This window comes from Triticum aestivum, chromosome 6D (assembly GCF_018294505.1).
Source record: "Triticum aestivum cultivar Chinese Spring chromosome 6D, IWGSC CS RefSeq v2.1, whole genome shotgun sequence".
Lineage (NCBI taxonomy): Eukaryota > Viridiplantae > Streptophyta > Magnoliopsida > Poales > Poaceae > Triticum > Triticum aestivum.
The window spans coordinates 432,893,127-432,918,002 of record NC_057811.1 but is presented as its reverse complement, the minus strand read 5'-3'; the positions used below and the strand labels follow the sequence as shown (position 1 = coordinate 432,918,002).

Sequence of the window (24,876 nt, the reverse complement as noted above, 5' to 3'; positions counted from 1 at the left end):
GCGCAAGACCCTCCACGCACACGCTTCGGCAGTGCGCCATCACCAAGCGCATCATGAGGGGCGACGTCCCGCCCCCTCCGGCTCCGGCTCCAGGCGCGAGACAGCCGCCTCCGCCTCCGCCGCCGCCTCCAGCTGGCGGCGCAATGCGCGACGACGCCTACCCGGACCAGAATGCGGCCTACGTCGTCTTCACCAGCCTCGGCGACGACAAGCGCAGCGAGCGCCTCCTTCGGCAGGAGGTGAACACCGTCGTCCCGGCCAAGCCGGAGTTCATGCATTGGTCGGATCGCCCGATCACCTGGACCCGGGAGGATCACCCGGCAGTCATGCCGAGCCCGGGTGGTTACGCCCTTGTCCTCAACCCCACCATCATCGTGCGGCGCACATGTAAGTTCTCCCGAGTCATCATCGACGGCGGCAGCAGCATCAACATCCTCTACCGCGACACGATGACCAAGCTCGGCCTCAAGGCCGAGGACCCTGAGCCAACCCGAACGATCTTCCACGGCATCGTGCCTGGCCTCTCCTGCTCCCCCATTGGCCGGGTCCGGCTAGATGTCCTATTCGGTGATAGCAGCCACTTCCGGCGCGAACCGATCTGGTTCGAGGTGGTGGACCTGTCCAGCGCGTACCACGCGTTGCTGGGCCGGCCCGCGCTCGCCAAGTTCATGGCGGTTCCCCACTACGCATGCCTGAAGATGAAGATGCCGGGTCCCAGGGGCCTCATCACCATCACCGGCGATTACCGCAAGTCCCTGGAGTGCGCCCAAGACGGTGCCAAGTTGGCCGAGTCGCTGGTCATTGCTGAGGAGCGGCGCCAGCTCGACCGGATCGTCGCCCTGGCAGGCAAGGCCTCCGCCGCGTCGATCCCGACCCTGGACCCGGCCGACGAGGCCGCCTTCAAGCCCTCCAAGGAGACCAAGAAAGTGAAGCTCAACCCAGAAGACCCCAGCTGCAGCAAGTACGTTGTCATAGGCGCCCGCCTCGACAGCAAATAGGAAGGCGAGCTCGTCGACTTCCTCCGTGAGAATCGGGATGTCTTCGCATGGACCCCCAAGGACATGCCGGGTATCCCGAGGAAGTACGCCGAGCACAAACTTCACATCCGCAAGGACGCCAAGCCTGTCCGTCAACCCCTACGACGATTTTCCGAAGAGAAGAGAAGAACCATTGGTGAAGAGGTCGCCAAGCTTTTGGCGGCCGGCTTCATAATGGAAGTGTTTCACCCCGAGTGGCTGGCCAATCCAGTCCTCATCCTGAAGAAGAACAAGACCTAGCGCATGTGTATCGACTACACCAGCCTCAACAAGGCATGTCCCAAGGATCCGTTCGCCCTCCCGCGGATCGACCAAGTCATCGACTCGACCGCCGGGTGTGAGCTCCTGTCCTTCCTGGACGCTTACTCCGGCTACCACCAGATCAAGCTGGACCCGACCGACGCCCTGAAGACGTCTTTCATCATGCCCTTTGGGGCGTATTGCTACATCACCATGTCGTTCGGCTTGAAGAACGCCGGCGCCACCTTCTAGCGCTGCATACAGAAATGCCTGCTACCGCAACTCGGCCGCAATATCCACGTATACGTGGACAACATCGTGGTGAAGACCAAGCAGCACCTTACGCTCCTCGACGATTTGAAGGAAACCTTCGCCAACCTCCGCGAATACAAGGCCCAGCTTAAACCGGAAAAATGCGTCTTCGGCGTCCCGGCCGGAAAGCTACTCGGCTTCCTCGTCTCGGAACGCGGCATTGAGGCGAACCCGGAGAAGATCAAGGGCATCGAACGCATGCGCAAGCCGGCTCGGCTGCGCGATGTCCAGAAGTTCACCGGATGCTTGGCCTCGGTCAGCCGGTTTCTAAGCCGGCTGGGCGAGAGGGCGCTACCCCTGTACCAGCTGATGAAGAAGACGAGCCCGTTCGAATGGAACGGCAAGGCAGACGAGGCCTTCCAAGACCTCAAGCGCATGCTCTCCACCGCACCAGTCCTGGCCGCGCCGACCGACAAGGAGCCGCTGTTGCTCTACATAGCCGCGACCTCGCGGGCGGTCAGCACGGTGCTGGTGGTCGAGCGACCAGAGAAGGGCAAGATCCAAGCCGTCCAGCGCCCAGTCTACTACCTGAGCGAGGTGCTCTCCATCTCCAAGCAGAACTACCCGCACTACCAGAAGATGTGTTACGGCGTGTACTTCACCGCCAAGAAGCTCAACCAGTATTTCCAAGAGCACGTCGTCACCGTGGTCAGCACGGCGCCTATCGGAGAAATCATCGGGTGTCGGGATGCCTCTGGCCGGGTTGCCAAGTGGGCGATCCAGCTAGCCGGCCACACCATCCTCTACGAGCCCCGCACCGCGATCAAGTCTCAAGCCCTGGCCGACTTCCTCGTCGACTGGATCGAGACCCAGTACTTGCCGCCGCCTCCCGACTCGACGCATTAGCGCATGCACTTTGATGGGTCCAAGATGCGACTCGGCTTGGGGGTCGGCATCGTACTGTCGTCCCCGAAGGGCGACCGGCTCCGCTACACGCTCCAGATCCACTTCGTCGCCTCCAATAACGTCGCCGAGTACGAAGCCCTTGTGCACGGCCTCCGGCTTGCCAAGGAACTCGGCATCTGGCGCATCCTGTGCTACGGCGACTCGGACCTGGTGGTGCAGCAGTGCTCCGGCGAATGGGACGCCCACGACTCCAACATGGCAAGCTACCGCTTCCTTCTCCAGAAGCTGTCCGGATCCTTCGAGGGCTACGAGTTCCTCCACGTCCCGCGCGCGGAGAACGAAGCAGCCGACACGCTCGCCAAGATCGCCTCGTCGCGACAAGCCATCCCGTCCGACGTCTCCCTCGAGCACCTGCGCAAGCCGTCCGTCAAGCCATCGCCGGCCACGTTCCAGACGACCTGGCCGCACCTCAACCCGGCCCGGGGACTGCTGAACCCGGCCCAGGGGCTGCTCCGCTCGACCCGGCCACCATCGTCCCGGACCCGGCCGTCGCCATCCCCGACCCGGGGGCTGCTCAACCCGGCTCGGGGGCTGCCGACTCGGAACCCACCCTGGTGGCCGTCTTCGTCGTGGTTACGGCTCCATCTTGGGCCCTCCCAATATCAGAATTTTTGGAGAATGGGGTTCTCCCCATGGACGAGACCGAAGCTCGGCAAGTGCAGCGCCGGGCGTCCACCTACAGCATCATCAACAACGAGCTCGTCAAGCGCAGCTCCACCGGCGTGTTCCAGCGCTGCGTCGAGCAGGAACGGGGCATCGACATCCTCCTCGACATACATCAGGGCGAGTGTGGGCACCACGCCGCATCACGACCCCTGGTGGCCAAGGCGTTCCGCCATGGTTTCTACTGGCCCACGGCCCTCCAAGATGCCAAGTCGCTTGTCCTCAAGTGTGAGGGATGCCAGCGCTTCAGCAAACGCAGCCACCAGCCGGCGTCAGCACTCCGCACCATACCGATCGCCTGGCCCTTCACGGTCTGGGGACTCGACATGGTGGGACCCTTCAAAACCACTCGAGGCGGCATGACGCACTTGCTGGTGGCAGTGGACAAATTCACCAAGTGGATCGAGGCAAGACCAATCAAGAAACTGGACGGGCCAACAGCCGTCCGGTTCATCAAGGACATAGCGGTGCGCTACGGCATGCCAAACAGCATCATCACCGACAACGGCACCAACTTCGCCAAGGGCGCGCTCGAGCAATACTGCTCCGTCTCCGGCATCCGCCTCGACCTGGCCTCCGTTGCGCATCCGCAGTCCAACGGGCAGGTCGAGCGGGGCAATGGACTCATCCTGTCTGGCGTCAAGCCACGACTCGTCGAGCCGCTCATCCGCTCACCCGGCAGCTGGCTTGATGAGTTGCCAGCCGTTCTCTAGAGTCTGCGCACCACGCCGAATCGGTCGACCGGGTTCACCCCGTTCTTCCTCGTCTACGGAGCCGAAGCCGTCATCCCTACCGACGTCGAGTTTGACTCGCCGCGCGTCGCGATGTACACCGAAGCCGAAGCCAGAGAATCCCACGAAGATGGCGTCGACCTGCTCGAAGAAGCACGCCTCCTGGCGCTCAGTCGCTCGGCCATCTACCAGCAAGGCCTGAGGCACTACCACAGCAAGAAGATCAAGCCCCTCGCGTTCCGCGAGGGCGACCTCGTCCTCCGACTCGTCCAAGAGCAGGCAGGCCAGCACAAGCTGTCCCCTCCATGGGAGGGCCCATTCATCGTGAGCAGGGCCTTGCGCGACCGCAACGCCTACTACCTCATCGACGCACGCAAGTCAAGGAAGCGCAAGAAGGACACCGCCGGTGAAGAAACGACTCGGCCGTGGAACGCGGAACTCCTCCGCCCATTTTACAGTTAGCCACACGAGCGTATGTATCATCGCCTTTTGTGAACGCATGAAACCATGGGGTCCCCGAGCGAATCTCGGGGGCTGCCTTTTGTCGACCAATTTATTGTGTCCCTAGTTCCTTGCATCACTATACCACTGAACCCAACCACCGGTCCGACTCGCTCGACCCGGGGGCTCGGGGGCTGGCCGGCTCGGTCGCCACCCCGCCGCCTTACTTGGTGATTCCTGATAAAGTTAGGATGCCGCGGTCCCCCACTTCTCCCTAAAGCCACAGATCCAGCTTTGGCTGTCGGCTGGCAAGCACAATGGGCCAAAGCTCCTTTACGCTTCATACACTAAGTCAAAGGCTGTCGGGTCGATCAACCCGGCCCACCATTCATCAAATGAACAGCCGCACGACCGGCTGCTCCCCAACCGGCTTCGCCGGATTGCCGCCAGCCGGCCCAGTGGGTGTTTCGCTCGCGCTCAACGTTTCGAGGGACCCAAGTCCTGCACGCTCCTCTAAAAGAACCGAACTCCTTGTCACGGACAGGAGCCTCGGCCGTATGACTCGCGGGGGGGGGGGAGGTTTGAGAAAGGAAAAGCGCATGAAATCGGTCCAAAAAACGAAAGGCAAAAAGAAAAAGCACCCACGACATCTACACAAGTATTTAAGAAAAGGCCCACGGCTCGAGTTCATTAAACCCTAAAACCCCCAGTGGGTGGGTGGACCTGCTATTTAACAGATTTTATAGAAAGTGTCTCAGGCATCTCCAGCGCCGCGTCGCGACATCGACGGCTCTCCCCTGGCGGCCTCCGGGTCCAGCGAGGTGCCGGTGTCCTCCTCAGCACCCGCGTCACGGTAGACGCCCGTCTCCTCCGAGCTCCCCTTCGGATCGTGGAGGAGCAAGCCGTAGTCGTCGCCGTCCACGGCCCTGCCGTCTTCCGTCCGCTCCGGATGGAACTCGTCGTGGAAGGCGAACTCGGCGATGTAGCTGGCCCGGGAGGCGACCCGGCCGGCTTGCTCCTGCAAGAGCTGCTCCGAACCGGCCTGCTGGCCCATCAACGCGTCCAGCTGCAGGTCCGGATGCAAGGACAACACGAACCGGAGCGCCATCTCAGCACCGGCACGAGCGGCGGAGACGCGCCACTCGCCAAGCCGGTCCGGCCCCATCTCTAACCAACGCGCCAGGCGCGAGAAGCTGCTCGGTTGGACGGAGTCCGGCCATAGGGCCGCCGTCATTGCGGTGCCGGCCTGGGACAGCCGCCCCAACTACGTTCCCAGGACCTGCAGTCGGGCCTCAGCGGCGGCGATGATCTTCGGGAAGGTCCAGGCCACCTGCGGATCCGTCCCGGACCCAACGACGCCGGTCGGGTCGCGCTGATAGCGGACGGCTTCCTCCGCCAGCCGCTGCGTCTCTGGGAAGGCCCCTGCCGCAAAGGAAGAAGCGAGTTAGAAGAACAACAAGGAAGAAAGGCCGGATCCCAACCCGGCAAACGGCAAGAAAAAGCACTTACTGGAGAAGGACTCTTCCAGGTGCTGCGCCTCAAGCAACGTACCACGCCGCTCCCGCTCGATGGCGCGGTCGCGCTCCTCGAGCGCCTTCTCCAGATCGGCCACCTTGGCAAGGGCCACCTTCAGCTCGGCGTCCTTGTCTTCGGCCACCTTCTCGGCCGCCTCGCGGCGACGGGCCTCGTCCTGACGGGCCCCCTCAGCCGTGGTGACCTGCCCCCGCAGGCGATCCACCTCGGCCTGGAGCCGGCCCTTGTCGTCGGCCAGCTGGCCGCGCTGCTGGTCCGCCTCCACCAGGGCCTGCTGCACCTCTGCCACCTTGGCGGCTTCCGCCTTAAGGAGCTCCACCTCGGCCTCGAGGCGGCTCTTGTGACCCGCCAGCTGCTCATGCAGCCGGTTGGCCTCGTCGAGAGACCGCCGAGCCGCGGCCGCCTCCGCCCTCGCCTGCGCCGCCTCAATGCCAAGACGGGCAGTGTCGGCAACGAGCCGGTCGTAGTGATGACCGGCCCGGAGCAGACGAGTCCGCCAGGACAACACCTCGGCCGCGAAAAAGAAGGACTCGGCAGAAGAAAAAAGCAAGACTTAAGATTTGGCCCAACTGTTACACAGTTGGCCTGAATCTCGGGGGCTACACCCAGTGGGTGCGCTAGCGCCCCCCCCCCCCCACTAGAAAAGAGCACAAGAATACCTGCGGCGACGCCGAGCTCCTCCTCCGTGGCGGCAAGCTGCTCCATGAGCTCCCGGTGCTTGCCCAGAAGACGATTGTAGGCGGCGACTCAGAAGGCGTCGAGACGCTGAAGAAAGCAGAAATCAGAACAAGGCCAACACTCTAAAGATTCGACCCAACTACTATGTAGTTGGCCCGAACCTCGGGGGCTACACCCAGTGGGTGCGCTGGCGCGCCCCCACAAAGAAGAAATTACAAGAAGACTTACCAGAACGGCGCGCTCCAGGTCGCGCGTCAGCTCCACCTCGGCCTGGCCGAAGGCCTTGAGCCGTTCCGTCCGGCCTCACAGGCGGCGACTGACGGCGTCCAGCGCCGCCTCCTCCTGGGTCTGAGGCCCGAAGACAACGGCGCCCCCGCTCCGTGCCGGCTGCGGCACCGCAGCTCGGCGCCCTCCCCGCCGGGGCACCAAGGCGTACTCCCCGTTGGCTGCTCGCGACGCGGCCAGCACCTCCTCCGATGCCCCTCCCAGCGCCGACGACGACCCGGACGCCGGGACGCCCTGCGTCGCCGTCTCCGGCCCAGCTGCCGGGGTGGCCTCCGGCACCGCCGCCCGCGGTGCCTCCTCCAAAACTGGCGGCGCCTCCGACACCGCCGCCCGCAGCGTCTCTTCCAAAACGACGCCGCCTCCACCACCATCAGTCCCCGCTCGCTCGACCACGTCGGCCCGCGGCGGGGTGTCATCTGCCACCTCCACGACCTCCCGGTCAGGGATCACCACCTCAGCCCGGCCTCCACGGCCGCGCTCCCTCACCGACGATGGCTCAAAGACCGTCGCCGCCACCACCGTGCCCTCTGGCATCTCGCGCCAGGCCGGCTCCGCGCCGGGTCGCGCCCATGCCGCCGCCGCGTCGGTCCAAGCACGGACCGACGCCGCCTCCATCTCCGCCTCGGCCCGGTTCCTGTCCCGCCACGCCAAGGCTTCGGCGTCGTTCGGATCCAGGCCGAGGTCCGAGTCGGCCCGTCCCTCCACCTCGGCCTGGTCGGTGAGGTCGGACCGGCTCCTGCGGAACGCGGCCCCTTCGGCGGTCGCGGCCTCCGCCGCCGCCCTCGCCAGCGCGACTGGCGACCTGGAGAAGAAGACAGGATGAGCAAAAAAGAAACAAGACTAGCTCAAGAAAAAAATCTGAGCGCAAACGAGAGATGAAGCTTACCCCGCCAAGACCGGGACCGGGGTTGGCCTCCCGTGCCCGCCGCCGCGCTTCCTATTGGCCGGCCTCCCGGCCCCGGCCGGGTCCGCCGTGCGCTTCGGGGCCCGGGGTCGCGGCGCGACGCTGTCTTTCCCATCCGGGCGGCTCCGGGGACCTGGCTCCGCCCGCGTCGCCGCCTCCCCCGCCCAACGCCACTACACCGACAACTGGCGTCAGCACCGACCGTTCCGTGCCGCGGTCAGCAATTCAAGACACATGAAGAAAAACACGAGACTTACCCGCGCGACGCCCAGCGCCGGCGTCGGACTCGGCCTCCTCCTCCCCGCCATGAGCCGCGGGCTCCTCTGGCGCCACCGGCTCCACCTGCGACGGGGCCCGGGCGTAAGGATGTCGAATCGCATTCAGAAGTACCCCCCGCGTCGCGTCAGGACGGATGAGAAGGTGCGCGACAGCAAAGTAAGAAGACCAGACACTCACCTGCGGCGCCGGGTTCGACTGGCTGTACGGCACCTTGCCGAACCGCCAGTCCTCTGCAAGGTTGGCCTTGGAGATGTCATTCACGCCGCGCGCGACCTGCTCCGCGGACAGCCGCGTCGACCCCATGCGGTTGGGGTCTTGAAGGCCGACCATTTCGCCGATGAGGCAGGAGCGCCCCTGAAGCGGAAGGACCCGGCGCATGATGAACGCGGCGACGAGGTCGGTGCCGGTGAGCCCCTCCTGCGTCCTCATCACCATCACCCGCTCGCAGAGATTGACGATCTCCTGCGACGGGCGCCTGGGCGAGTAGCCCCAGTTCGTCTTCGCCCGCGGCGGTGTGATGGCGAAGGCCGGAAGGTTGATGCGATCCGCACCAAGGTTGCGGACGTAGAAGAAGGAGTTCTGCCACTTCTTGGCAGAATCCTCCACCGGGATCTTGGGGAAATCCGCCCCCGACCGCTTCGAGATGACGGCAGCGCCGCAATCGGTGAACTCCCCGGCCAACGGGCCCTGCTGCTTCAAGGAGAAGAAGCGCGCCCAGAGGTCGATCGTAAGCTCGACCCCCAGGTACCCCTCGCAGAGGGTGACGAAGCCGGAGAGCTGGACGATGGCGCCGGCGCCAAGATGATGCGGCTGGAGCCCAAAGAACTCCAGGAACGCGCGGAAGAAGGTGCTCGCCGGCAGCCCGAACCCGCGCTCGAAGTGCGTGAGGAAGACCACGCGCTCCTGCCCCTCGGGCCGAGGCCTCTGCTCGCCGCGCGGCAGGCGAACGCTGACGTCCGTCTCCCGCGGCAGGCGCCGCGTCGCCCGGAGTTGGGTGATGTCCTCGGAGGTGACATTCGAACCCATCCAGGAGCCCGAGGGCAGCGACATGATCGAAGAAAGAAGAAGGAAGATGGACGAAGGAGTTCTGCTCGGAGCAGCGGGCGCCGCAGTGCGTCAGTTGCAAAGAGTGGAGCGAGAGCAAAGGGACAGGAGGGCGCAAGCGAGAATAATGTCCGCCGCCCCCCTGCCCCCCGATTTATAACCCTCGGTTTGAACGTGGGGAAGTGGGGAAGTGGGATCGTCTGCATGCGCCCGTTCCACTACCCCGCAATAAGTGTGCACGTACACGCGCAGTAACTGCCCGGGGAAGAGCAACCGCCCCCGGACACCGCAATAATTCCGCGTGCTTGGGCCGAGGGCGCGCGGCGATGGGCCCCAGCCCATCGCCCGGTCCCGTCACGCGCGTGGCCTGTCAGGCGCCTCCGACTTCCGGGCACCACGTGGCGCCCGCGCAAAGCCCGAGGGATTGCCCCAAGATTCGGCGGACTTCTCGGTCCCCGCCACGGCCGAGATGCCGCGATCCGGTTTCCGAGAAAACCGGCACACAGTGGGTGTTGCCGGACCCGGCGCTCGCAGAATCCACCTTGCTTAAGGGGGAAACTGCGAAGTCCCACTCAACCGAAGACGGCGGACCTTCACAGCTTCGGGGACTACTGTCGGGGGGATGGACCCCGGGCAGGCAACGGAACCCGGATCCTCTTCAAAAAACAACGGGGCTGGCACCGCCCCTCAATACCAGCACGCGCTTGGCCGGGTCGCTCGACCCGGCCAAGCCCCGCAAGCCGGCCAGACTAGCCGACCCGGCAAGACACGTTGACTCGGCCTCAACAACCAGCGCAAGACAGCCGAACCCGGCACGGCCAAAGCCTCCTCAACAAGCCAGCGCCACCCATGGCGTGCTACGCAATCTAGCCGCGGATCAACTCCCATCCCATCCAGGCCGTATGATGGGGACGAGACTTCAATCAACGATGACCGAGGCAACAGTGCCCCGCTCATGCCTCTGGTCAGCGGGAACGTGGCAATAGTGCCCCTCACCTACCCACTGACCAGGGCCAGCGTGGCTACAGTGCCCCCGCCCTCACCGCTGACGACAGCAAGCGGCAACCTGACGGAGAGCACTGTACGCGACTCAACTCGGCCACGCCCTGACGATTGACAAGACGGCGCACAGTCCCCCTAGGCTTGCGGGGCCCGCACCTAGGGGAACCCGGCGAAGCACAAGCCCTCAGCGGGACCCAGCCCGGGTCCCCAGACACCGACAATACGGACCCACCGACTTGTAACATTACCATTGTACCCCGGGGGGTTGGACTATAAAACCCCCGGGAGCCCACGATCATTCGGGGGGCGAGCGGGAGGACTAGCCACAAAACAGCAACACCGGAGAGAAGGAGCAGCCCAAGCCTTGGCCAGCTTCCTTCCTCCTCCATACAGCTCCAGGAGCAACATTGTACTATCGATCATCCAACTACACTCGGCAGGACTAGGGGTATTATCTCTCCGGAGAGCCCCGAACCTGGGTATGTCCGGCGTCCCGCGCCCGCTCATGCCAACCTCGCTTCTGGAGTCCACCAGCGCCCTCGAGCCTCCTCCTCTCTTTAGCCATCCCTTGGCATCTGTCGTGCGCCCACCACGACATGTACTAAACAATGACATCCAATGATTGATTTTTTACTTGAATAGGTTGCTGGTATTCCCTCTTATTTTTCTTAAGTTTTCTATGAAAGGGCCTCATTTGTTCTAAATAACACGAATGTCACATCCTCCCTACTTATAGTATTTCGGAAAGCATGCACACAATTCATCTTCTTTTTCCTCGGGTTGCCTCCTCTTTTGTGTGGTTGCTCCATTGAACTTTTATAAAGCAGATGATCATTTTTTCCTCATAACCTTATTTTTTGACATGTAAAATTTCTATTGTATGGTTGTGACGATTTTAGTGGCATCGGAGCATTTGTTCGCATGATAATGTACTTTAGCATGTTTTTTTTTTGGAAATAGAGCATCACAGAGTGTTTACTAACTTTTCTACAACATAATTAGACTCATGCATGGACTAGCATCAACATGGTAGTACACATGCTCTGCTCTCATGGGGTACATAATTCAGTAGTAGGAATAGTGTACATAAGTCAAATAGTGCATGAGACCAAAAGAAATAACCATGGGACATGTACGAAAGAGAGAGAATAAACAACTAAAGGTGTTGCAAACATGAACACATGTTGATTGACGCTGGCTTCCTCAGATTATTGTAGCTAAGCAATGTGATTTCTCCTTCATGTAAAGCTAGCGATGTAATCTAGACTGTGGTGATGTTTAGTCAACATGGCCCCTACTCCGTTGTTTATAGACATGGTGGTGAAAGGAATGAGGCTAGATTACCATCTAAATGTGTCCCTTTACTTTTGCGTTTGCTTGTATTTTTCACGTTTAGAATCACACATGTATAGTGCTTATCTCTCCGAGTCAGCGAAGTAAGTTAATGCTACCAGCCGATACAAGTCCGGAGCCCAAAATATCTAGTCCTACTGCTACATTTAAGGAACTGAGTCATTTCTCCCTTCCCTCCCCCTAGTTTCCTCCTAAACAATCGGACAGACAACCTAGACACTACCCAACACATAAAAAGGCCACCCAAACAGACCCCCAAAGCCAGCCTAAATGTCTGGGCTGTCCAACGTCAAACCGAACCCATAAGTGGGGCGTATTTGGGGCCGTCTGGATATGGTCGGACGCAGCCGCCACATCGGACCCGACAGGTCGGTCCTACCTCAAACCCCTTCAAATTGACCAAGTTCACCAAATTGATCGCAGTACTCCCACGTTTTTCCTCTCTTTCACGTCTTCAAGCCATTGCCCTCCTCCACCCTTGCTCCACGTTCGCGCCGCTGCCCTTGTCCGCCGTCATAGATGTCGACGGCCACTACCCCGTCACGCACTCCCATGGACTATGCTCGGCGGAGTATGTGGGGGTCTTGATCACTGCAAGCAAATCGGAGTGGAGGGGCGGACTGACAAGCGACCATGCTAAAGAGGAATCAACGGGAGATGGAAAACAATTAGGAGAAAGAGAGGGGCACGTGTGACGGACATTTTTTCACCGATGATAAGGAGGAGAGGTACAATCTCCTCTTGGATGTGCAAAGAGAGATGATAAAGTTTGATTAGAAAAAAGTACGGAGAGGTTCATGATAGAGAGAGAGAGAGAGAGAGATGTGAAAAAGCGAGAGAAATATGAAAAACAGTAAATTGAAAAGGCGAAGACAATGCAATAAATTGAACTCGAGAGAGAACACGACGCTAGCCTTTCTTTGAGCAAGAAGTGACTCAACCGTATGGTCCTCTTAATCTTCTTAAGTTTTTTACTAATAAAGTCTAAATGACACGAGTGTTAAACCCACGCAATACGATCGTGGCGGAATCTGGCGACTAGTGATGCGGAATCACCGGAGGAGCAGAAGGCTGTGACAGAGACGAAGAGTGGCCCGCCCGTTGTCCACCGCCCGGCCCAACACTGATAACGTGAAACGAGAGCTCGAGGAATCCACTCTCGTCGAACCGGCGACAGAGGATGATCCCGTCGCCGACGGAGGTTGGCCGCGAGCGTCACCGCCCAACATAAGTCGCAAGCCATCACTCATTCACTTGACTCAGACCTACAGCACCCACCCAAGACGCCCGGCATGTGCCACACGTGCTGCACTGCACACCATGAATGCAGAGCGTTAGTGGTTCTCCGTGCTGCATCGGCAGCATGACTACATCATCAGTGACCTCAACAAGAGGTTGTGGCCCGCTGGCCTTCTCTCTCTCTCTCTCTCTCTCTCTCTCTCTCGTGATTTTGAGAATCATGTACAGTACAAGTCTGAAGGAGGGCATATTCATTGAACCTGCGCCTGGCGGCTAGCATACAAGTTTTGACTTTGGTTTCTCTCCCAAGTTCTTACAAGAAGGGCAGCTTTGTCGGTATAAAAATGAGGAGCGCCCAACGGAGGAGGAAGAGATCGAGAGAAAGAAAGGAACCAAAGAAGAGAGGAAGGGAAGATGAGCAACGCAGCTAGCGCAACCCCCCTCCTCGCCCCCTACAAGATGGGGAAATTTGATCTTTCCCACAGGTACCATTTTCCTTCGCCCAGTCTCTCTCGTTCCCCTTTTACTCGCTCCGTTTCTAAATATAAGTCATTTTTAGAGATTTTAATATAGACTACATACGGAATAAAATGAATGAAATGTACACTCTAAAATATATCTATATACATTTGTATGTAGTCTGTACTGAACCTCTAAAATTCAACTCAGTTGGGCTGGACTGTCGCAATCAGTGAAAATTTACCTGCATTACGTTTGTGCAAGAGATGTTTCAATCCAAAGTTTTGCTGCTTTCCTCGTCGACTCAAATCATCTGCCATTGCTCACAACTTCTCTAGACGATTAGTGAACAATTATAAACCTATAAAAGAGTCTGATGAATTTTCTGTGGAAATATGGTAGCCATGAGCCCCTAAATTTTGTTCAGGTGTGCGGAAGAACACGTCCAATGAATTCTGCCACTCTTCTTTGCTTGATGAGTGATGACCCACTTGTTCCTGAGAGCTTTCCTTTTTCTGTTCAGGGTGGTTCTTGCGCCGCTCACAAGGGAGCGGTCGTTCGGAAACGTTCCTCAGCCGCATGCCGTACTGTATTATCAGCAGAGAGCAACCAAAGGAGGCCTTCTGATTGCTGAGGCCACTGGAGTTTCAGACACTGCTCAGGGGTACAAGGACACTCCTGGCATCTGGACCAAGAAGCAGGTAGAAGCATGGAAGCCGATCGTCGATGGGGTTCATGCCAAAGGAGGAATATTTTTCTGTCAGATTTGGCATGTAGGAAGAGTCTCCAATCATGGTAAGTTTACTAACTCTGACATAAGCTTGCCCTCAAACTAAACTTGATATTGTAGTAATTACTACCTCTGTACCAAAAATCCAAAATGTAAGACCATTTTTGGTTTTGCATAGGGCATAAAAAACGTCTTACATTTTTCTACGGAGGGCGTATTCACAAGCAAGAAGGCCTCGAATTTATTTAAGATTTTTTGGCTTGATAATTTACTCTTTTACATTCTGTACAATTACTCACCGTTTTATGGCAGCATGAGTCACCTCATGTTTCGCGTAAATGAAAATGCATTAGTAACCTCATTATCACTCCAATAATCCTGTTTCTATTTCGCTAACACATGTTCGTTCTCCCTGTGCAGCTTTTCAGCCTAATGGGCAGGCTCCAATTTCAAGCACCGATAAGCCAATCAAACCTGCAACGAGAGCCGATGGCATAGGATTGGCCAAAGTCTCAACCCCTAGGCGACTAGAGACTGATGAAATCCCGTTGGTCATCGATGATTTCAGGGTCGCTGCTAGAAATGCAATTGAAGCCGGTAAGTTCCAATATTCTGACATGAGATCCCTTCTGACATTTTGCGCTCCAAATGTTAAGAACAGGCTAAGATTATCATTCATGTTACAGACTTGTCATTCACCCAAATTAGTGCTCCCTCCATTTCAATTTAATACGCATATTAGTTTTGTCTTGGGTCAAACTTTGTAAATTTTGACCAAAAATGTTAACATCTACAATATCTATTAAATAAATATCAAAATATATTTCATGATGGATCTAATGATATTGATTTAGTATTGTGAATGTTTTTGTTTTTTATATTAACTTAGTCAAACTTCACAAAGTTATACTTCAGACAAAACTAATATGTGAAGTAAATTGAAAATGGATGGAGTATTAGGAGAAAAATCAACATGCAAAGGTTCTCATGAATGTTGTGTCAAGTGTCTAACAACCAACAAGTAGTACCTACTGAGTTATTCAACATCGTCTTGACTACTCCTGAAGGAAAGTGATTTCTAACCTCAATGCCTTGCATGGTGTGCAGGATTTGATGGCGTCGAAATCCACGGGGCTCATGGTTATTTGATCGACCAGTTCTTGAAGGACCAAGTCAATGATCGCACCGACAAATACGGTGGGAGCTTAGAGAACCGTTGCCGCTTTGCGCTAGAAGTAGTCCAAGCCGTAGCTGATGAAATTGGAGCCGATAAGGTTGGCATAAGGCTTTCACCCTTTGCAAGTTACTCCGAGGCATCAGACTCAAACCCGGAAGCTCTGGGCCTATACATGGCACAGGCGCTGAACAAGCTTGGAATCCTCTACTGCCACATGGTGGAACCACGGATGGTGAATATTGGGGAAAAGCTTGAAACCCCGCACAGCCTTCGCCCCATGAGGGATGCTTTCAAGGGAACATTCATCGTGGCTGGTGGATATGGTAGGGATGATGGAGATAAAGCGATCGCCGATGGCTATGCTGATTTGGTTGCATATGGGCGCTTGTTTTTATCCAACCCGGACTTGCCCCGGAGGTTTGAAATGGATGGTCCTCTCAACAAGTACAATAGAGATACTTTCTACCTCTCTGATCCAGTTATTGGATACACTGACTACCCGTTTCTACCGTCCGATGTATGAACGGGCCTTTCAGGAATGAATACCTCCTTCCTGTCATCAGATCATTTACCTTACGTATCACAACTATGTTGAAGGAATAAGGTCATTGATTTCTTCTCACTGTGTGTGTGTGTGTGTGTGTGTGTGTGTGTGGTCTTATGTATGCTGGATCAACACTTTGTATCTCCCCCCTATGGGGTGTTTAATTTAACGTCAGGCTTCAGCCTTTGGGTTGACACGAATTGCATCTGTGATGTAGAAAAATAAATGAAACTGAAAATCCAATTAATAATAATTCTGATTTCTTACCAATCCCACACACTCAATACTTAAATTGGTCCACATAATCAGTACAAGTTTGATTGATTTATTTATTTTGCACCTAGCCCACTGCACTCAATGCCTAAATTGGTGCAACAGAAAACTTCAGTTGGAGTTGTTTAATTTGGAACCTGCAACGTTCAGGATTTAACCCTTTAACTGATTATTAGATCTAAATTTCACTGGTCAGCTAAATGTAAATACCTTCAGTTTCTGTTTTAATCTGATAAAGTTCAACTTTGCTGTCCTTCAAATTCTTTAATTCTTTAAGTGAAAAAAAGGGACTCTCAAGCTTATCGTAAAAAGTAATTCTGCAATCACGCTTTGGAATGATAATCCCTAATATTACCTGCCATTGTCTCAAGTAAATGTCAGGCCCACATGTTACATAATCTTATTCTCAGCTTTAATTGCTGATATCACCACCTACAGAATAGTGAAAAGCAGAATTATAAGTACATACATAAAAATGAAAGATGTGTTATGGTTCCTTCAGCATCACGGGCGTGTTAAAAATCCTACTTTGGAACTTTATTTCCAGTGTTGATTTTTTTTAATGTGTAGTTTTAATCGAATTATCGCCATCAAATTCATTTTTTGGACAATGTATCATGTTCAAAGAAGAGTTTTCATTAGTTTACTTTGCAACCATACAAAGCCTAATAGCTGATCAAAACGAATTGCTCGTCTTGATTTTTTTTTCCACGGCAATACTGCGCAACCTAATTAGTTGAGTTGTGAATGACTCTCTACTGCATAGAAATGTATTGTAGCATGCACCTTACGTCCATACATCACCTAAACCTGACAACAATCAGTTACAGTTCAGTTCTGAAACCCTTCCAAGGTCCCAAGCAGCTAGCACGTCGAGCAGACAGACAGATCTAACATGAAAATTTTCTGCTCAATGCGCTTTAAACTAAATACAGAGAAGATAAATAAGCTGCCACAACATTTCCAGATCCATGTAGGCATCCATGGTGGGCCATTTTGTTCAATTTAGTCGGCGGCAGCAACCATAGCCGTGCGAGCAGTCGTGAAAGTCGAGATCAGTGCCCCAAGCTGCAGTTTATCGTTGCAAGCAAAGGTAAGCCGATACCTGCACAGAAAACACGAGTATGTGATTGTCAATAACGTTGCTGACTGTTTGAAGAAGCACTGCCAATAGAGTTGTCCTACTTTGTCCCGGGTACTGGGAATTTAACCATTCAAGAAAGTCATGAAAATGGCCATCATACTTTCCCAGCAGAATCATAACTCAAATACCCAGAAATATTTCCAAGGATTGTTTTATGTCAGTGTCCAATATCTAATACGGTACCGCCTAAAAATTTTCAGATATGCAGAGCTTTTCCACAAGTAATTACTTCAACGAAACATGTAGAGAAATCACTTTCTGAAAATCGACAAGTCAGACGTGTAAAGAATTGACATGGGAAGTTGACCAAACAAAAATTGTGATTTGGAGTGTGGTGCTGTTTTGGCAACATGATTTGTATGTCTAATTGCTATTCTAAGTTGAATAAGTCTAGAGGAAAGACCATACTCGCCAGGCCAGCTTGGTCATATAAATATATAATGCTAGCCCGGACCCGTTACAGTTACTGAGCTATGGTAACTACTTGTGCGAGCTAAAACGACTACTGGAATGACATAATACACATAAATCATCAAAACAAATGAGAAGTGAGCATACAGTGCCACTGTTACAGTTAGATGTCAATTTGAGCATAATCAGCAGCAAAATATAATTAATCAAGGATAACTTTGATCAAAGTTCAACTTTAAAAGGATGAACAGGACATACTCGATATCTGCCAAATCATTGATCAACTTTACTCGTACATTGGATGGCATTTTTATTTTGAACACAAACCTGCAAGAAATCAATTGAAATAATTAAAAGAGGGCTTACTAGGATATTGAGAATAAGGAAGTTTAGAATGTACGAAAGACAGGGGGGGGGGGGGGGGAGCACTTACATAGTGACCTCCCGTATGATATCAATCAAGGCCAGACCTTTTCTCATCTTCATATCAGCTATATCTGAAAAGATAAGGACACAAATTGCATTAGCCACACATTTAGACCATGAATTATGAAAGATGGTGATGGCAATTAAGAGTACGTTTGAAGCTGGTTGAAAATGGTTCATTTAGTAACCAAAACGCTATCTGCTCAATATCTTTAGGCATGGGGTTTCCCGTGCAAAGGTAGACAGCTTCTTCTGTTATTTGCTGGGATGCCATGTGTGTTGACTGCACATAAAAAGGCAATGTATGTCAGTGTCAAACCAAAGGTACATCATCTCATGAAAACGAAACAATGTAAGGTACTCAGATGTAACCTGCAATATATTCAAAGACTTCCTCATGTCACCATTACTTAACCGAACAAGGGCAGTCAAGCCACCCTCATCTACATCAAGCCTGCAAGAACAAGCATAAACTTAGTGCCCTCATACTCGTACATATACAAAATTTACTGACTTCGCAAGTCCCGACACGGTAATAAAGGAAGTCAAGCATGGAAAACTGAGGAGCCTGACAACAGGTCTATATTCCTAAACATAATCTTACAAGAAGAAAAAAATGTGTGCTTACCCCTCAGATTTTATTATATGTCGAAGACGCTCAGTAACATGAGAGCCATCAAGTGGAGCAAACCTAAACCTAGTGCACCTTGATTGCAGTGCTGGGATGATTTTGTTCACATGATTGCATATGAGTGCAAACCTTGTGCTCCTTGTATACTTCTCAATGACTGCAAGTAGAATCAGTGTAAATAGATTTAATGAAAATAATAATATCATATGGGTAAACAATGACTAAACAACAGAAAAACCTCTTCGCAATGCAAATTGTGCATCCTTGGTCATGGCATCTGCTTCATCCAAGAGGACCAACTTAACAGCAGGCTTTGCTCTGCAAAATTAACAGCCTTGTGAGGAAGTGGACAATAAAATAGTTGCAATAAATCGTCATTCTTCAGTAGTTCATTCAACCATTCAATCAAGAGTGGGTATCAAATAGACACATGCAACTAAGCCACTCTACCACAAATATTTAGTTCAGATTGTAATTGCATACTTGCAAACATACTACCTTATGTTAAAACTAAGTGATCCTACTGCAGTTCCACATTAGAACAATGATAGAACCCATGGAAATGAACGATTAAACCTGGCACGGTGCAAGAACATGGACACCGCTCACCCCCACGCATGCAATTAAAAAATGCTAAGAATATTCACTTTAAAAAAATGAATTATAGGACTTGGTATATACCCAAAAGAGAGGCTGTGTGCACTAGCAAAGTCCTGTATCTGCTGCCTGACAACACCAATTCCACGTTCATCTGATGCATTGAGCTCCAGAATCATGTTGCCATACTGTGAGCCATATATCTTCCTCGCGACAGCTAGTATTGTTGATGTTTTCCCAGTGCCAGGTGGACCGTAGAGCAACAAATGTGGAAGCCTATTCTCATCTGTAAGCCTATCAACTACAATAAATAAAATGACATGAACTTGTTAGATTACCTCGAAGAGACATGCGGAAATTACATAATCATGCATTAAAAGTGAAAAAAAGGGAGGCAAGTTAGAACTCGGTAATAATAATATGTTACGGCTTAACAATCTCAAAATGTGTGGCAGTATACACATAGCTTCATTTGGGTAGAAATACCCAATATCAGTACTGCCCAATATGACAACAGCTACACACAGAAACTAATTCTTTCCCGAAATCACAGGTAACATTAAACATGTAAACTGCAAATTTCCAGTCACTAAGCAAGCAGCGTAGAGCCTATCCTAAAGCGTCAAACAAATCCTACTGTAAATGACTAGCTCCTATGTTAGAGAAGTCAGCCCCAGCTATATGGAACCACCAAATTTCAGCAGATCACTGGTGAAGCCATACTACATGGCTATTCAACCGAATCCACACACCATACCTACCTTGATGTGGTAAAACCCACCAACCCGTCCAGCACAGAACACCTATCCAAAATAAGGGTTCACTGTACGATGCCACCAGACCAGGCAGCGGCCGAAGAGTCTTAGAGGTGGTGATGGCCGGAGCCAAGGGGAGAGCGGGCACTCACTGGTGTCGACGATGTCGCGGTGGGCGGCGACGTCGGCGAGGGACTGGGGCCGGTACTTCTCGACCCAGGGCGAGGACTTGACGGCGGCGGCGGCGGAGAGCGGCGCCTTGCCCTTGAAGGCCGGGGGCGCGGCGGCGGCGCCGTCGATGTCCATCGGAGCGGCGGCGGTGGCGCCCGCCATGGCGGAGCAGAGAGAGCGGAAACCCTAGGGTTGGGGAGGGATTTGGGGGGGAATGGTTGGCGCCAATTCCAAACCCCTCTCCCTCCTCGGCGAGATTTTAGCGAGATCTCTCTGCTGCGGTCAAGGTTGGAGTGGGGACTGTGGTGCTTAGCGTCGGTCGAAGCGGGCTGGCCATCTCTAGGCTCGAGCCCAGTTCAAGCCCCGGGCCGAAGCCTACGTGTGCCGTGTTTTTCTTAGCGGGTTGTCCTTAGCAAGACCTTGTGTGTTTTTAGAAGGTAGTTGCCCCTTTTATTACCTGATGATAGGTATGATTGTCTCAAAAAAAAACTGATACGTATGCAGTAATGTTTTTTTTGTGCAGGAAATACTTCCAATCTATTGATCAAATTGCCTAAAAAAATCTATTGATAAAATATTATGGAGTATAAAGAACACCCTTAACAAAAAATACATCCATGCTCGTAGACCACCTAGTGACGGCTACCAGCACTGGAGTTAGTCGAAAGCGTGGCGCCGTCATCACTCCTATCTCATAGGAGCCGTACAAACCTTGTTGCAATAGACGGTCGAAAAGTCGTCGTGCTAAGGCCAACAACTGTTGTCGATGAAGAGAAGCAATGTTCGGAAGGAATCAATCCGTGACACATGAACACAAACGAACGAATACCGGATCCATGCGGATCCACCGAAGACAAATACCAACTGAATCCCGCAAGATCCGCCGGAGACACACCTCCACATGCCCTCTAATGATGGGGGATGCAACGCCGAGACTGGGGTTGGCAGGGAGAATCTTATTCCATCTTCAGGGAGACGCCACCGCCTCACCTTCCTGAACAGGACACAAACACTAAACAAACAAAAAAATCAAGGGTTGAGATCCACCACATCCCTATGACCTGAAGGAAATATGCCCTAGAGGCAATAATAAAGTTGTTATTCATATTTCCTTATATCATGATAAATTTTATTATTCATGCTAGAATTGTATTAACCGGAAACTTGGTACAAGTGTGAATACATAGACAAAACAGAGTGTCCCTAGTATGCCTCTACTTAACTAGCTCGTTAATCAAAGATGGTTATGTTTCCTGACCATAGACATGTGTCGTCATTTGATGAACAGGGTCACATTATTAGAGAATGATGTGATGGACAAGATCCATCCGTTAGCTTAGCATTATGATCGTTGAGTTTTCTATTGCTTTCTTCATGACTTATACATGTTCATCTGACTATGAGATTATGCAACTCCCGAATACCGGAGGAACACCTTGTGTGCTATCAAACGTCACAATGTAACTAGGTGATTATAAAGATGCTCTACAGGTGTCTCCCAAGGTGTTTGTTGGGTTGGCATAGATCGAGAATACGATTTGTCACTCCGATTGTCGGAGAGGTATCTCTGGGCCCTCTCGGTAATGCACATCACTATAAGCCTTGCAAGCAATGCGACTAATGAGTTAGTTGCGGGATGATGCATTACGGTACGAGTAAAGAGACTTGCCGGTAACGAGATTGAACTAGGTATGATGATACCGACGATCGAATCTCGGGCAAGTAACATACCGATGACAAAGGGAACAGCGTATGTTGTTGTGCGGTTTGACCGATAAAGATCTTCGTAGAATGTGTAGGAACCAATATGAGCATCCAAGTTCCGCTATTGGTTATTGACCGGAGATGAGTCTCGGTCATGTCTACATAGTTCTCAAACTCATAGGGTCCGCGCGCTTAACGTTCGATGACGATATGTATTATGAGTTATGTGATTTGATGTACCGAAGGTAGTTCGGAGTCCCGGATGTGATCACGGACATGACGAGGAGTCTCGAAATGGTCGAGATATAAAGAATGATATATTGGACGATGTTATTCGGACACCGGATGAGTTCCGGGGGTCACCGGATAAATATCGGAGTGTCGGAAGGGTTATCGGAATCACCGGAGAAGTAATGGGCCTTATTGGGCCTAGGGGAAAGAGAGAGGGGCATCCAAGGGCTAGCCGCACGCCCCCCATGGGCCTAGTCCGAATTGGACTAGGGGGAGGGGCAGCGCCCCCTCCTTCCTTCTCTTTCCCCTCTCCTTCCTTCTTCTCCTAGTTGGACTAGGAAAGGGGGGATCTAACTCCTACTTGGAGTAGGATTGCCCCCTTGGGAGCGCCCTATGAGGGCCGGCCGGCCTCCCCCTAGCTCCTTTATATACGGGGGCAGGGGGCACCCCATAGACACACAAGTTGATTCTTAGCCATGTGCGGTGCCCCCCTCCACAGATTTCCACCTCGGTCACATTGTCGTAGTGCTTAGGCGAAGCCCTGCGTCGGTAACTTCATCATCACCGTCACCATGCCGTCGTGCTGATGAAACTCTCCCTGGGCCTCAGCTGGATCTAGAGTTCGAGGGATGTCACCGAGCTGAACGTGTGCAGATCGCGGAGGTGCCGCGCATTCGGTATTTGATCGGTTAGATCATGAAGACGTTCGACTACATCAACCGCGTTACTTAACGCCTCCGCTTTCGGTCTACGAGGGTACGTGGACACACTCTCCCGCTCGTTGCTATGCATCACATAGATAGATCTTGCAAGATCGTAGGTAAAAAAATTGAAATACTGCGTTCCCCAACAGTGGTATCAGAGCCAGGTCTATGCGTAGATGTTATATGCACGAGAACACAAAGAGTTGTGGGCAATAATAGTCATACTGCTTACCAGCATGTCATACTTTGATTCGGCGGTATTGTTGGATGAAGCGGCCCAGACCGACATTACATGATTGTGTTCATGAGACTGGTTCTACCGCCGTGCTTCACACACAGGTGGCTAGTGGGTGTCTGTTTCTCAAACTTTAGTTGAATCGAGTGTGACTACGCCCGGTCCTTTTTGAAGGTTAAAACAGCACACTTGACGAAAAATCGTTGTGGTTTTGATGCGTAGGTAAGAACGGTTCTTGCTAGAAGCCCATAGCAGCCACGTAAAACTTGCAACAGCAAAGTAGAGGACGTCTAACTTGTTTTTGCAGGGCTTGCTGTGATGTGATATGGTCAAGACGTGATGATATATAAATTGTTGTATGAGATGATCATGTTTTGTAACAGTTATCGGCAACTGGCAGGAGCCATATGGTTGTCGCTTTATTGTATGAAATGCAATCGCCATGTAATTGCTTTACTTTATCACTAAGCGGTAGCGATAGTCGTAGTAGCAATAGTTGGCGAGACGACAACGATGCTTCGATGGAGATCAAGGTGCCAAGCCGGTGATGATGGTGATCATGACGGTGCTTTGGAGATGGAGATCAAAGGCACAAGATGATAATGGCCATATCATATCACTTATATTGATTGCATGTGATGTTTATCCTTTATGTATCTTATTTTGCTTAGTTCGGCGGTAGCACTATAAGATGATATCTCACTAAATTTCAAGGTATAAGTGTTCTCCCTGAGTATGCACCGTTGCGACAGTTCGTCGTGCCGAGACACCACGTGATGATCGGGTGTGATAAGCTCTACGTTCACATACAACGGGTGCAAGCCAGTTTTTGCACACGCAGAATACTCGGGTTAAACTTGACGAGCCTAGCATATGCAGATATGGCCTTGGAAAACTGAGACCGAAAGGTCGAGCGTGAATCATATAGTAGATATGATCAACATAGTGATGTTCACCATTGAAAACTACTCCATCTCACGTGATGATCGGACATGGTTTAGTTGATATGGATCACGTGATCACTTAGATGATTAGAGGGATGTCTATCTAAGTGGTAGTTCTTAAGTAATATGATTAATTAAACTTTAATTTATCATGAACTTAGTACCTGATAGTATTTTGCATGTCTATGTAGTAGATCAATAGCTCGCGTATAGCTCCTCTGTTTTATTCTTGATATGTTCCTAGAGAAAAATAAGTTGAAAGATGTTAGTAGCAATGATGCGGACTAGCTCCGTGATCTGAGGATTATCCTCATTGCTGCACAGAAGAACTATGTCCTTGATGCACCGCTAGGTGACGGACCTATTGCAGGAGCAGATACAGACATTATGAACGTTTGGCAAAGCTCGGTATGATGACTACTTGATAGTTTAGTGCACCATGCTTTACGGCTTAGAACCGGGACTTCAAAAACGTTTTGAACGCCATGGAACATATAAGATGTTCCAATTGTTGAAATTTGTATTTCAGACTCATGCCCGAGTCAAGAGGTATGAGACCTCTGACAAGTATTTTGCCTACAAGATGGAGGAGAATAGCTCAACCAGTGAGCATGTGCTCAGAATGTCTGAGTACTACAATCGCTTGAATCGAGTGGGAGTTAATCTTCCAGATAAGATAGTGATTGACAGAGTTCTCTAGTCACTATCACCAAGTTACTAGAACTTCGTGATGAACTATAATATGCAAGGGATGACGAAAACGATTCCCGAGCTCTTCGCGATGCTGAAATCAGCGAAGGTAGAAATCAAGAAAAGCATCAAGTGTTGATGGTTGACAAGACCACTAGTTTCATGTAAAAGGGCAAGGGAAAGAAAGGGAACTTCAAGAAGAATGGCAAGCAAGTTGCCACTCCCATGAAAAAGCCCAAAGCTAGACCCAAGCCTGCAACTGAGTGCTTCTACTTCAAAGGAAATGGTCACTGGAAGTGGAACTGCCCTAGATACTTGACGGATAAGAAGGATGGCAAAGTGAACAAAAGTATATTTGATATACATATTATTGATGTGTACTTTACTAGTGTTTATAGCAACC

General features: G+C 52.4%; 2 protein-coding genes across 2 annotated transcripts; one reads left to right on the top strand and one right to left on the bottom strand.

Moving 5' to 3' along the window:
* Positions 1-12,896: 12,896 nt before the first annotated feature.
* On the top strand, positions 12,897-15,757 carry LOC123145623 (putative 12-oxophytodienoate reductase 11). The gene is made up of 4 exons (XM_044565087.1): positions 12,897-13,132; positions 13,630-13,901; positions 14,257-14,433; positions 14,944-15,757. Exons 1-4 carry the CDS (start codon positions 13,062-13,064, stop codon positions 15,534-15,536), a joined length of 1,113 nt encoding a protein of 370 aa, XP_044421022.1. The 5' UTR covers positions 12,897-13,061; the 3' UTR covers positions 15,537-15,757.
* An 809-nt stretch (positions 15,758-16,566) lies between these two features.
* LOC123145624 (replication factor C subunit 3) lies at positions 16,567-20,282 on the bottom strand. Its single transcript, XM_044565088.1, has 9 exons — positions 19,947-20,282; positions 19,124-19,340; positions 18,681-18,760; positions 18,440-18,599; positions 18,184-18,265; positions 17,965-18,094; positions 17,819-17,882; positions 17,644-17,712; positions 16,567-16,935 (listed from the first exon to the last, which is right to left on the bottom strand). The coding sequence occupies exons 1-9, from the start codon at positions 20,125-20,127 to the stop codon at positions 16,836-16,838; spliced, it is 1,083 nt and encodes a 360-aa protein (XP_044421023.1). The 5' UTR covers positions 20,128-20,282; the 3' UTR covers positions 16,567-16,835.
* Positions 20,283-24,876: the final 4,594 nt, after the last annotated feature.